The sequence below is a fragment of the Mustelus asterias genome, unplaced genomic scaffold, assembly GCF_964213995.1.
Source record: "Mustelus asterias unplaced genomic scaffold, sMusAst1.hap1.1 HAP1_SCAFFOLD_282, whole genome shotgun sequence".
Lineage (NCBI taxonomy): Eukaryota > Metazoa > Chordata > Chondrichthyes > Carcharhiniformes > Triakidae > Mustelus > Mustelus asterias.
This window is the reverse complement of record NW_027590247.1, coordinates 82,110-96,501: the sequence shown is the minus strand read 5'-3', so window position 1 is coordinate 96,501 and position 14,392 is coordinate 82,110. Positions and strand designations below refer to the sequence as shown.

The window sequence follows — 14,392 nt, the reverse complement described above, 5'->3', positions numbered from 1 at the left end:
GGGTGCCCTGGGGCTGCCCGCACCGGGTGCCCTGGGGCTGCCCGCACCGGGTGCCCTGGGGCTGCCCGCACCGGGTGCCCTGGGGCTGCCCGCACCGGGTGCCCTGGGGCTGCCCGCACCGGGTGCCCTGGGGCTGCCCGCACCGGGTGCCCTGGGGCTGCCCGCACCGGGTGCCCTGGGGCTGCCCGCACCGGGTGCCCTGGGGCTGCCCGCACCGGGTGCCCTGGGGCTGCCCGCACCGGGTGCCCTGGGGCTGCCCGCACCGGGTGCCCTGGGGCTGCCCGCACCGGGTGCCCTGGGGCTGCCCGCACCGGGTGCCCTGGGGCTGCCCGCACCGGGTGCCCTGGGGCTGCCCGCACCGGGTGCCCTGGGGCTGCCCGCACCGGGTGCCCTGGGGCTGCCCGCACCGGGTGCCCTGGGGCTGCCCGCACCGGGTGCCCTGGGGCTGCCCGCACCGGGTGCCCTGGGGCTGCCCGCACCGGGTGCCCTGGGGCTGCCCGCACCGGGTGCCCTGGGGCTGCCCGCACCGGGTGCCCTGGGGCTGCCCGCACCGGGTGCCCTGGGGCTGCCCGCACCGGGTGCCCTGGGGCAGCCCGCACCGGGTGCCCTGGGGCTGCCCGCACCCGGTGCCCTGGGGCTGCCCTCACCCGGTGCCCTGGGGCTGCCCTCACCCGGTGCCCTGGGTCTGCCCACACCCGGTGCCCTGGGTCTGCCCTCACCCGGTGCCCTGGGTCTGCCCTCACCCGGTGCCCTGGGTCTGCCCTCACCCGGTGCCCTGGGTCTGCCCTCACCCGGTGCCCTGGGTCTGCCCTCACCCGGTGCCCTGGGTCTGCCCTCACCCGGTGCCCTGGGTCTGCCCTCACCCGGTGCCCTGGGTCTGCCCTCACCCGGTGCCCTGGGTCTGCCCTCACCCGGTGCCCTGGGTCTGCCCTCACCCGGTGCCCTGGGTCTGCCCTCACCCGGTGCCCTGGGTCTGCCCTCACCCGGTGCCCTGGGTCTGCCCTAACCCGGTGCCTATTACCATCTGTCCCATCATGGTCAGGGAATCGCCTGCAGTGGATTCTCTTCCTTCCGCTGCAATGTTGCTTCTGGTGTATCCCTAGAATCTATACATAGACCCCCTGTTCGTCATCTGCACGCTCCCCACAGGTGATAACATCAATCGGCTATGCTTGTACACTGACACACCTCGCTCTGCCGCACCACTTTCTGCCCCATGTTGTCAGACGTTAAATGCTGCATGTGCTGCAATTTCCTTCATCAAAAAATTAGAAGACCAAAGTCATTGTTTTCAGCTTCCTGTCACCAATTCTCTCCCCCTCCCAAGCCAGTATCTGAGGCTGAATCATTCTCTCTGCAAATTTGATTTGATTTATTATTGTCACTTGTATTAACACAGTGAAAAGTATTGTTTCTTGCGTGCTATACAGACAAAGCATACCGTTCATAGAGAAGGAAACGAGAGAGTGCAGAATGTAGTGAATGAGAGTAAAAGATAGAATTAGAAGGTTTGCTGGGCACAGCTTGCAAGAAGTCGCCTCGCTCCGGCGCCATCCCTGAGCCCAGTTTCTGTCCCCATATCTTCTCCATCACCAAGAACACCTCCTTCCACCTGCTGTCTTTGTCCCTGCGTCAACTCATTTGTTGAAACTCTCATCTGTGCCTTTGTTACCTCCAGCTGCACCAACTCCAGTGCTCTCCTGACCAGCCTCCCATCGTCATCCACGCAGTAGATTTACCACTCACCCCTGTGAACTCTGACCTATGTTAACTCCTGATCCACCAATGCCTGGATTTAAAATTCTCCTTTCCCTTTCTCTAAAACCTCTAAATCCCTGCACCCCTCCAATTCTGGCCTCTTAATGTGTATCACTGGTGCCTGGCTTCTGCTGTTGGCTCTGAAATTCCTTCCTTAAAGATTTTTGCCTCTCCATCTCTCTGTCATTTCTCTTTCACAACCCTCTTTAAAAGTTACCTATTTAGCCAGCCGTGCACCCTAAATTGTCCTATTTGGCTTATTAGCAATATTTGTCTGATTAACTCCTGTCTAACCCTTGGAATTATTTCCTATGTTTAAGGTGTTATATAAATGTCATTTCTGTAACTTCACTAAAAAAGTTAATCTCTCTGCTTGTGTTCAGTATTGATACACCAGCTCTTATTGGAGAGGGGACTGAAACTTCCAGTGATCTCCTGCTGGCCCAGATGCTGCAGATGGAATTTGACCGTGAATATGATGCACAACTTCGCCGGGAAGAAAATAAATTCAACGGTGACAGCAAAGGTATGAGTAAATGTGTCCCCTCCTTTCAGCCTGTCAACCTATCGTAAACTCACCAATCAGTTTGCTTTCTTTTAAAAGGACAGCTGAAGCCTTATGTGGTACCTGCAGCACAGAAAGAGGCCATTCAGCCCAGCTGGTCCATGCTGGTGTTTATGCTCCACCTGAGTCTCCTCCCTTCATCTCATCCCTTCTATTCCTTTCTCTCTCTTGTCTTTATCCAGCTTCCCCCTTAATGTATCTGTCTGTTCACCTCAACCAATCCCTGTGGTAGCAAGTTCCACACTCCCAACACACTCAGGCTAAAACAGTTTATCCTCCATTCCTTATTAAGACACAATTTTGTTGGTAGATCCCGATGATCTTGGTGAGAAGAAAGTTTCAAAGTAGAAAGTTCTGAGACAGAAGCAAAGTGGATACTGGGAGTCTGAAATAGAATTTACAGCGCAGGACGGGCCATTTGGCTTCACTGGTCTCTGCCTATATTTATACTCTGCACAAGCCTCCTTATTTCATCTGGCTCATCAGTACAACCTTCTATTCCTTTGTCCTCGTGTTTATCCATTGCCTCCTTAAATGTATCTGTGCTGTTCGCCTCAGCACTCCATGTGATTGTGATATGCCAATAGTAACAGCAGTGTGACACATCAGCATCATCAGTCGCACTGAGTGATCTGTTTCTGTCTTGTAGACTCTGTCACTTTGACGCAGTCCTACCATACGAAAGAATGACCTGCAGAAATAACCTATCTCTCTTTACAGGTACTGACATGATTCATTCAGATATCTAGCATTTTCAGTTTCTCTGTGCTGAAATTACATTACAGATACTAAAGGAATAACACCTGCCACAAAGGCAGCTGGGTTTTGAATTCTTTGGTTTGTGATAAATGTGATTTATTCTAACTCGGTATGCAGCATGGAATGCTGATGTATTGTAAAAAAATTAGAGATGATTTATTGCTGAACGTAGACATTTTGTCTAGTTTTTTGTCTTTTTTTATTCATTGTGAGACATGGGTGTCGCTGGCTGGGCCAGCATTTATTGCCCATCCCTAGTTGCCCTTGTCCAGAGGGCAGTTGAGAGTCAACCGCATTGCTGTTGCTTTGGAGTCACATGTAGGCCAGACCGGGTAAGAATGGCAGATTTCCTTCCCTAAAGGGACATTAGTGAACCAGATGGGTTTTTCCGACAATCGACAATGGTTTCATGGTCATCAGTAGATTCTTAATTCCAGATTTTTTTATTGAATTCAAATTCCACCGTCTGCCGTGGCGGAATTCGAACCTGGGTCCCCAGAACATTAGCTGAGTTTCTGGATTAATAATCTAGTGATAATATCACTAGGCCATGTCCTCAATGGGACAATCACAAGAATATCAATGTCAGGGTGAACAGCAACTTTATACTGTATGAGATGAGAGTACTGATTGGTTGGTAAGTGGACTTGGATTGAGATGTTAACATGGCAAATACACCAACTAATACTGACAGTTAACTGCCAAGCATTGTTTGAAATTTTAAACCAGGCAACTTGGCTCTGATTGGTCAAGGCATTGTCCTGAGGAATGAACCAGCGAATTGTTATCAATTATTTTGTTCAGCTAAAACAGGCACAATGGGTCGAGATGTTCTCTCCATCTGCAAAGAACAGGGCCCTGTGTATTTAAATATGTAGCTTCCAGTACACACACATGCACCATACTGCAAGCCTCACTGACAATCTTAAATTGGTTGTCAGCGTAATAGGACTATTTAGCAAATGCTGTCCAATTGTAAAAACACATCTAATGTTGGACACTGTTTTGAGTTTTGCAAGCACTGGCTGGTTGGGTGTGGTCTGTACCTTGCCCACTGTGAACAGTGGGAGGGACATGCTGTTTGATATCTGCCGCACCAGTCTTTAGGATGTATGACCTATATATCTAGCATCACACTGGCTCTGAGATTCATTCAACGCATTACTCAGCTCTGCGGTAATAGGTGCAACTTCATTATTTTCTAATTTGTGCGATAGACAGAATATCTTCTGGCAGCATGTGGTGATTGTCCCTTTAAGGATCAATTGGCAGTAAGGGTCACATGACCTGGTAAACCAATCAGGGAGCAGGGTGGGGGATCACCCTGGTAAGTGTGGGTTTCTGTACGTGACCATCTCGGGAGCTGATTGCAACAATGAGGCTGCAAACCTCAGTTTTAACCTGTAAATAAATGAGTTGTGATTTGCCGACAAAGATAAAAAAGATCTTGAGTATCCAGTTTACATTGAAGTTGAGAAAAGAAAAACGTGCCAACCAAGGTGGTTGGACAGTTAGATCCTTTTGGCTCCTCCGTGGAAGACTGAACACAATACATTGAGTGCCTCGGGTATTACTTCCAAGTGAACAAAATAGGGAAGGGGGCGAAGTGCAGGGCAATTCTCTGGAGTGTGTGTGAAACCCACACAATCGCAAGTGTGCCTGACTCCAAATCATTCAGTGAATTCATGGAATAACACATTTCCAGCCTAAACCATCAGTAATGCTCCAGATTTTCAAATTTTATTCAAGGGGAGAGCACCAGGCAAAATGATCGCGATGTATATCACTGAATCGAAACAGATATCAGAATGTTTTGATTTTGGAGCCACCTTGAATGATATGTTACGGGATAGATTAGTTTGCGGTGTGAAAAATGAGGCAATTCAACGGATATTATTTTCAGTGGTCGATATAAATTTCAAATGAGCAATGGAGATAGTGCAGGCAATGGAAAAAGCAGAAAAATGTGCACAATATAAAATATACAATGTATTATTGCTCTCTCTCCTCAGTTTCCATTTCCTTTGAGAATTATCGAATGGTACATCCCTTTGAAGACAGTGAAAGCTCAGATGATGAAGTCGATTGGCAGGATACAAGGCATGATCCCTACGGTCCTGGTAATGTCTCACTTAATGCGATTGAGCTTGCCTGTTGTCTATGAATATATTTAATCCTGATTTGCGCTCTTTGTGCATCAAGTGAAAATGATCGTGAGAAATCCTTGCAATTCCCTGTGTATTTTGGAAATCACAATTGTTTGACTTTGCCCGCTTATCAGGAAGAAACAGGATTACAATATTTTACCTCACTAAATTAAATAATTTGTGCCATCACAAATCGGAACTCACATTCTGGAGGAGGTGGGATCAAATCCCACTCTGAAACTTGGAGTTTTGAGCTCCGTGTTTATCTTTACAGTAAAAACAATTGTGGGTATTGTAAAAACCCAATTAGTTCTCTAACCTTTTAGAGAAGGAAACTTGATGTTCTTACCCAGTCTGGACCAGTGCAGTCTTTGGTCCCACAAAATGGGGCAGCACAGTGGTTAGCACTGCTGCCTCACAGCGCCAGGGACACGGGTTCAATTCCGGCCTCGGGTCACTCTCTGTGTGGAGTCTGCATGTTCTCCCCGTGTCTGCGTGGGTTTCCTCCGGGTGCTCCAGTTTCCTCTCTCAGTCCAGAGATGTGCTGGTTAGGTGGATTGGCCGTGCTAAATTGACCCTAGTGTCAGGGGGACTAGCAGAGTAAATACGTGGGTTTACGTGAATAGGGCCTGGGTGGGATTGTGGTCGGTGCAGATTTGATGGGTCGAATGGCCTCCTTCTGCACTGTAGGGATTCTATGATCAGTATGGCAGCCCTTCATTATTCTTTGAAATGGCTCCCTTGCTGTTTCCCATGTTGCTTTAAGTATTGCTTTTTTAAAAAAAACTATCTACTTTCCTTTTGAAAGCTTTCTCTGACTAAAGTGTCAGTTGTAGCTGAGTTGGCAGCACCCTGGCCTTGAGACGTGAGGTTTTGGGTTGGAGTTATACACCAGGGTTTTAACACAAAATTCTGGGCAGGCACTCCAGACCAGTGTGTACTGAGGAAGTACTACCCTGTTGGAGATACTGTCTTTTGCACAAGACATTAAACCCAGGCACCGTGTGGCTCAGATAGATGTGAAAGATTCCATGGCACTATTTCGGAGAAGAGCCTGGAGAGTTCTTCCTGGTGTCCTGGCCAATATTTGCCCCTCAATTAAGTTCAGTAAAGATGTGATCTGGTTACCATTGCAGTGCACAGACTGGGTGGCACAGTGGTGTCAGTAGAGTCATAGAGGTTTACAGCATGGAAACAGGCCCTTCAGCCCAAATTTGTCCATGCTGCCCTTTTTTTTAAAACCACGGTACGGTAGCACAGTGGGTTAGCACTGCTGCTTCACAGCTCCAGGGACCTGGGTTCAGTTCCCGGCTTGGGTCACTGTCTGTGTGGAGTTTGCACATTCTCCTCGTGTCTGCGTGGGTTTCCTCCGGGTGCTCCGGTTTCCTCCCACAGTCCAAAGATGTGCAGGTTAGGTTGATGGGCCATGCTAAAAAAAATTGCCCTTAGTGTCCTGAGATGCGTAAGTTAGAGGGATTAGTGGGTAAATATTAGGGATATGGGTGGGATTGTGGTCGGTGCAGACTCGATGGGCCGAATGGCCTCTTTCTGTACTGTAGGGATTCTATGATTCATTAAGCTAGTCCCAATTGCCCGCATTTGGCCCATATCCCTCTATACCCATCTTACCCATGTAACTGTCTAAACACTTTTTAAAAGTCAAAATTGTACCCGCCTCTAATTGCCCTTCTGGACACTTTTGTATCTCTTCCCTCTCACCTTAAACCTATGCCCTCTAGTTTTAGACTCCACTATCAAACTGAAGCTCCTGAATTAGTGTCCTGGGAACAGGAATTCAAATCGCACCAGGTGTTTACTGTGTGTAAATTGCTGCCATTTCCTATAACAGGAACCATGCGTCATTAGTTGTTGAGTGCATTGAGGTATCCAGTAGTTGGGAGAATTGCAATATAAGTGCAAATCTATTTTATTTTCACAAAGTTTCTGGTGGGCATTTAATTTCCTAACATCTATGTGCTTACAAAATTAGAAAAATATAATTTTGCTCCCCCACCCCCACTTACTTTCAAGCTCCTCACATATTTTGAGCTTCTCACTTAGATTTTTAACCTCCTTTGTAATGAAAAGAGCTTTAATTTTTCCAGTCTTTTCTCATAACTGGAATCTCTGGGTATTTTGTGCACTGTCTTCCTGATCTTAGGAGCAGTGACATTCAGCCCCTCGAGCCTGTTCCACTCGCCATTCAATAAGATCGTGGCGGATCTTTTACCCCAATGCCATCTTCCTGCACTATCTAAACTTTTTAAAGTTAGTTTATTAGTGTCACAAGCTGGCTTACATTAACACTGCGATTAAGTTACTGTGAAAATCCCCAAGTCGCCACACTCTGGCACCTGTTCAGGTACACTGAGGGAGAATTTAGCACGGCCAATGCGCCCTAACCAGCACGTCTTTCAGACTGTGGGAGTAAACCGGAGCACCCGGAGGAAACCCACGCAGACACGGGGAGAACGTGCAGAATTACGCACTGACAGTGACCCAAGCCGGGAATCGAACCTGGATCCCTGGCGCTGTGAGGCAGCAGTGCTAACCACTGTGCCACCGGGCCGTCCCCCTATCCCGTGATGCCATTAGCTAATCTATCTTTAGTTTCTGAAATAATATTTCTAACCGAGGAGTTTTTTTGTGCTGCAGATAAACCTGCAATAAATGCAAAGCGTGGATTTGTAGGAAAGGGCAGAGAGATCACCACCAAGCACGACGAAGTAACCTGCGGCAGAAGGAACACAGCTCGAATGGAAAATGTAAGCATTTCTCTCCACTCTATTGCTATCACAGACTTGTATTCCAGGTGGGGTAGGAGAGGTGTTGTTTATACTTGCTGAGCTCCCTATTTCTACCCTTTCACAATGGATGTCAATGAATACATAGCATGTCGTGTGAAAAATAATGCTAAATACGCTGTTAGCCACTTGCTTATCTTTTAGAAAGGGGAGATTCTATTTCCTAAATTGTAAGACTCACTTAGTGTGCTGAAAACCTGACCTCGGCACTGCAGGGTAAGCTAAAGGGAAATTAAGGATGGCAATCAAAGTTGACCTTGTCGGAGACAATCCATGAATGAATAAGAAATGTTTAATGATCTCAAATTTATTTTTTTTCTAGTTTGCTCCAGGATTCCATGTTGGCGATGGAATCGGGATGGATTTGAAACTATCTAATCGTGTGTTCAATGCGTTAAAGCAGCACTCATACTCTGAACAGCGCCGCAGTACCAGGATCCATGAAAAGAAAGAACATTCTACTTCTGTATGTCTCACTTTGTTAACATTTGTTAAATATGCCTGGTCACAGAATAGAATCATAGAATCCCTACAGTGCAGAGGGAGGCCATTCAGCGCTTCACGTGCACTGACTACAATCCCACTCAGGCCCTAAGCCCATAACCCCATGCATTTACCCTAGCTAGTCCCCCTGACACTAAGGGGCAATTTAGCATGGCCAATCATCGAATCCCTACAGTGCAGAGGGAGGCCATTCAGCCCATCGCATGCACCGACCACAATCCCACCCAGGCCCTAAGCCCATAACCCCATGCATTTACCCTAGCTAGTCCCCCTGACACTGAGGGGCAATTTAGCATGGCCAATCAACCTAACTCGTACATCTTTGGATTGAGGGAGGAAACCGGAGCACCGGGAGGAAACCCACACAGACACGGGGAGAACATGCAAACTCCACACAGATAGTGACCCAAGCTGGAATCGAACCCGGCTCCTTGGTGCTGTGAGGCAGCAGTGCTAACCACTGTGCCACCGTGCCATCCCAATGGTGTCGAGCGTAGAATGACACAGCACAGAAGGAGACCATTCAGCCCATCATAACTGCTGGTTCGAGGAAACAGCTATCCAATTCGCCCTATTCCCATTAACTCTTTTCCTTCCACCCTGAAAACTTCCCTCTTCAAGTATTTATCTAATTTCTTTTGAAAGTTAAGATTAAATTTGCTTCCACCGCCCTTTCAGGCAATGCATTTTAGACCATCACATCTTGCTGGAGGAAAGGTTCTCATCTGCTATGGTTCTTTAGCCAGTTTTCTGAAGTCTTTGTCCTGCAGTCAGCCACCCTTCTCCCTCTGGAAACAGTAAATAATAAGCTATCAAAATGAAAAAACGAGTCAGTTTGAATATGATGGAAACGTGGATGTCCTTCAGCCCAAATGTGGTTCAATGTTGAAACGATTAACTGTCTCAATTGACTTTGAGCAGCTGCTGGTTGATAATTCATTGTGAAAAAAACCTTCACAATATTCAGCCAGTCTTTACCTTCCAGAGGTGATTGAATTCCCCTTTTCCTTGTTGAAGCAGCAACAATTGTTTTGTACGGTTTTGAGAGATTTGACAGCATTTGTCCTTTGCACTGAGGCATGGCTGTCTTTCACTGGCATTGTCAGTCTGTTCGGAAGAATTTACAGCAATGTATTTGAATCTGGACTGTTCTCTGATCAGGTGCTTTCAGTCTGCACTGAGGACAATGAGCAGATGACAATTTGTCTTTATTTTTGATGGTGAGCTGGTTTGCTTATCTAAATTCCCGTGATGTTTTTCTCCCGCCTCAGGACCAAGCTGTAGACTCGAAAACCCGTTTGTTGCTGTACAAAATGGTGAATGCTGGGATATTGGAAAGCGTCAATGGCTGCGTCAGCACAGGCAAAGAGTCTGTGATCTTCCATGCGAATGGAGGAAGGTACATATATATTAATGACTTGACTGAGGGAAGTGAATGTACTCTTGTGAAGTTTGCGGATGACATAAAAATAGGTGGGAAGGCAGGTGGTGAGGGTGACAGGCGATAGAGGGATAGAGACAGATTAAGTGAGTGGGCAAAAACTTGGCAGATGGAATATAGCGTAGGAAAATGTGAAGCTCAGCACTTTGGTAGGAAGAATAAAGGAGCTGAATATTATTTAAATGGAGAAAGCTGAAAAGGGATATGGAGTCCTCGTGCATAAATCACAAAAGCTGGCATGCAAGTTCAGCAGTAACAGGGAAGACAAATGGAATGTTGGTCTTTTATTTCAAAGGAAATGGAGTATAAAACTAGGGAATTCTTGCTAAAACTGTACAAGGCACCAGTTAAACCACACCTGGAATACTGTGAACAGTTTGAGTCCCGTTATCTAAATCGGCATTGGAGGCAGTCCAGAGAAGGTTCACTAGGTTGACCCTGGGTATGGAGGGATTTTCTTATGAGGACAGGTTGCGTAGGTTGGGCCTGTACTCATTGGAGTTTAGAAGAATGAGAGGTGACCTTATTAAGGCATATAGGATTCTCAGGGGGTTTGACAGGGTAGATACTGAGAGATTGTTTCCCCTTGTGGGAGAGTCTGGGACCAGAGGACATAATCTCAGAATAAGGGGTTGCTTGTTTCAGAAAGAGATAGAAACATAGAAAAACTACAGCACAAACAGGCCCTTTGGCCCACAAGTTGTGCCGAACACATCCCTACCTTCTAGACCTACCTATAACCCTCCATCCTATTAAGCTCCATGTACTCATCCAGGAGTCTCTTAAAAGACCCTATTGGGTTCGCCTCCACCACCACTGACGGCAGCCGATTCCACTCGCCCACCACCCTCTGTGTGAAAAACTTCCCCCTAACATTTCCCCTGTACCTACCCCTCAGCACCTAAAACCTGTGTCCTCTCGTAGCAGACATTTCCACCCTGGGAAAAAGCCTCTGAGAGTCCACCTGATCTATGCCTCTCAACATCTTATACACCTCTATTAGGTCTCCTCTCATCCTTCGTCTCTCCAAGGAGAAAAGACCGAGCTCCCTCAGCCTATCCTCATAAGGCATGCCACTCAATCCAGGCAACATCCTTGTAAATCTCCTCTGCACCCTTTCAATCTTTTCCACATCCTTCCTATAGTGAGGCGACCAGAACTGAGCACAGTACTCCAAGTGGGGTCTGACGAGGGTCTTATATAGCTGCATCATTATCCCCGGACTCCTAAACTCAATCCCTCGATTGATAAAGGCCAGCACACCATACGCCGCCTCCACATGCGGGGCCGATTTTAGAGTCCTATGGACCCGGACCCCAAGGTCTTTCTGATCCTCTACTGTACTAAGAGTCTTTCCCTTTATATTGTACTCCTTCATCCCATTGGACCTGCCAAAATGGACCACGACGCATTTATCTGGGTTGAAGTCCATCTGCCACTTCTCCGCCCAGTCTTGCATCCTATCTATGTCCCTCTGTAACTTCTGACATCCCTCCAGACTATCCACAACCCACCAACCTTAGTGTCGTCGGCGAACTTACCAACCCATCCCTCCGCTTCCTCATCCAGGTCATTTATGAAAATGACAAACAGCAAGGGTCCCAGAACAGATCCCTGGGGCACACCACTGGTGACCGACCTCCATTTAGAAAAAGACCCATCTATACCCACTCTCTGCCTCCTTTGGGCAAGCCAGTTCTGGATCCACCGGGCAGCAGCCCCTTGGATCCCATGCCCTCTCACTTTTTCTAGAAGCCTTGCATGGGGGACCTTATCGAACGCCTTGCTAAAATCCATATAAACCACATCTACCGCCTTCCCTTCATCAATGTGTTTAGTCACATTTTCGAAGAACTCCACCAGGCTCGTAAGGCACGATCTGCCTTTGATAAAGCCATGCTGAGTATTCTTGAGCATACTAAACCTCTCCAAATGCTCACATATCCTGTCCCTCAGGATCTTCTCCATCAGCTTACCAACCACTGAGGTTAGACTCACCGGTCGGTAATTACCTGGGCTATCCCTATTCCCCTTCTTGAAAATAGGAACCACATCCCCAATCCTCCGGCGCCTCTCCCGTCTCCATCGACGACGCAAAGATCATTGCCAAAGGGTCTGCAATCTCTTCCCTTGCCTCCCACAGTAACCTGGGGTACATCCCATCCGGACCCGGCGACTTATCTATCTTGATGCCATTCAAAGATTCCAGCACAACCTCTTAAAGTCCACATACTCAATCCTTTCAGTCCACCGCACACCCGCAGTACATCCACCCAGGTCCTTCTCCTCTGTGAAAACCTAGGCAAAATACTCATTGAGCACCTCTGCCATTTCTACTGGTTCCGTACAGACTTTCCCGCCTTCACCTTTTATAGGCCCTATTCCGTCACGTCTCATCCTTTTACTCTTCACATATTTATAGAACGCGTTAGGGTTTTCCTTAATCCTACCTGCCAGGGCCTTCTCGTGACCCCTTCTGGCTCTCCTAATTTCCTCCTTCAGTCCCTTCCTACAAGCCGTATACTCTTCTAAATCCCTATCTTCGCCAAGCTCTTTGAGCCTTTTGTACGCTTTCCTTTTCTTCTCGACTAGGTCCCGCACAGCTTTTGTGCACCACGGTTCCTTTAACCGACCAACACCTCCCTGTCTGCTCGGAACGTTGTCCTGTCGAACTCTAGACAGACGTTCCTTGAAAAACTGCCACCTCTCTTCAGTACATTTCCCCAAGAATACCTCCTTCCAGTTTACTCCTCTAATTTGCTGTCTAATGTCTTAATATTTCCCCATACTCCATATAAACACTTTCCTAGCTTGCCTGATCCTCTCTTTGTCCAATGCAAGCATAAAAGAGATAGAGTTATGATCGCTATCACCAAGATGCTCTCCCACTGAGAGATCTGACACCTGTCCAGGTTCATTGGTCAGTATCAGATCAAGTCAGGCTTGTCCACGTGCTGTGTCAGGAAACCCTCCTGAACACACCGAACGAACTCTTCCCCATCCAATCCCCTTACCCTCGGGATATTCCAATCTATGTTTGGGAAATTAAAGTCTCCCATCACAACAACTCTGCTATTACTGCATCTCTGTCAGATGGAGTGGAAATGTGCTCTCAAACAGTGCAAACAGACACAAAATCAAGTTACAGAATACTGATTAGAATGCGAATCCTACAGCCAGCCAGGTCTTAAAGGTACAGACAATGTGGGTGGAGGGAACATTAAACACAGGTTAAAGAGATGTGTATTGTCTCCAGACAGAACAGCTAGTGAGATTCTGCAAGCCCAGGAGGCAAGCTGTGGGGGTTACTGATAATGTGACATAAATCCAACATCCCGGTTTAGGCCGTCCTCATGTGTGCGGAACTTGGCTATCAGTTTCTGCAGCGACTCTGCGCTGTCGTGTGTCGTGAAGGCCGCCTTGGAGAACGCTTACCTGAAGATCCACGGCTGAATGCCCGTGACTGCTGAAGTGCTCCCCCACAGGAAGAGAACAGTCTTGCCTGGTGATTGTCGAGCGGTGTTCATTCATCCGTTGTCGTAGCGTCTGCGTGGTTTCCCCAATGTACCATGCCTTGGGACATCCTTTCCTGCAGCGTATCAGGTAGACAATGTTGGCCGAGTTGCAAGAGTATGTACCGTGTACCTGGTGGATGGTGTTCTCACGTGAGATGATGGCATCCGTGTCGATGATCCGGCACGTCTTGCAGAGGTTGCTGTGGCAGGGTTGTGTGGTGTCGTGGTTGCCGTTCTCCTGAAGGCTGGGTAGTTTGCTGCGGACAATGGTCTGTTTGAGGTTGCGTGGTTGTTTGAAGGCAAGAAGTGGGGGTGTGGGCATGGCCTTGGCGAGATGTTCGTCTTCATCAATGACATGTTGAAGGCTCCGGAGGAGATGCCGTAGCTTCTCCGCTCCGGGGAAGTACTGGACGACGAAGGGTACTCTGTCCACCATGTCCTGTGTTTGTCTTCTGAGGAGGTCGGTGCGGTTTTTCGCTGTGGCGTGTCGGAATTGTTGATCGATGAGTCGAGCGCCATATCCTGTTCTTATGTTCTTATCCTGTCCTCATTTACAGGGCGGCACGGTAGCACAGTGGTTAGCACTGCTGCTTCACAGCTCCAGGGTCCCGGGTTCGATTCCCGGCTCGGGTCACTGTCTGTGTGGAGTTTGCATATTCTCCTCGTGTCTGCGTGGGTTTCCTCCGGGTGCTCCTGTTTCCTCCCACAGTCCAAAGATGTGCAGGTTAGGTTGATTGGCCAGGTTAAAAATTGTCCCTTAGAGTCCTGAGATGCGTAGGTTAGAGGGATTAGCGGGTAAAATATGTGGGGGTAGGGCCTGGGTGGGATTGTGGTTGGTGCAAACTCGATGGGCCGAATGGCCTCCTTCTGCACTGTAGGGTTTCCATGTTTTCTATGTT

The 14,392-nt window shown here is 48.1% G+C and overlaps 1 protein-coding gene across 1 annotated transcript in view; it reads left to right on the top strand.

The window, feature by feature from the left end:
- The window catches only part of riok3 (RIO kinase 3 (yeast)), a 49,556-nt gene that overhangs the window by 13,942 nt on the left and 21,222 nt on the right, over positions 1–14,392 (top strand). Inside the window, exons 3-7 of the mRNA XM_078204169.1 lie at positions 2,142–2,284; positions 5,095–5,202; positions 7,885–7,994; positions 8,356–8,499; positions 9,809–9,936. Coding sequence (XP_078060295.1) covers positions 2,142–2,284; positions 5,095–5,202; positions 7,885–7,994; positions 8,356–8,499; positions 9,809–9,936 — 633 coding nt within the window. The remainder of the gene's footprint in view (positions 1–2,141; positions 2,285–5,094; positions 5,203–7,884; positions 7,995–8,355; positions 8,500–9,808; positions 9,937–14,392) is intronic.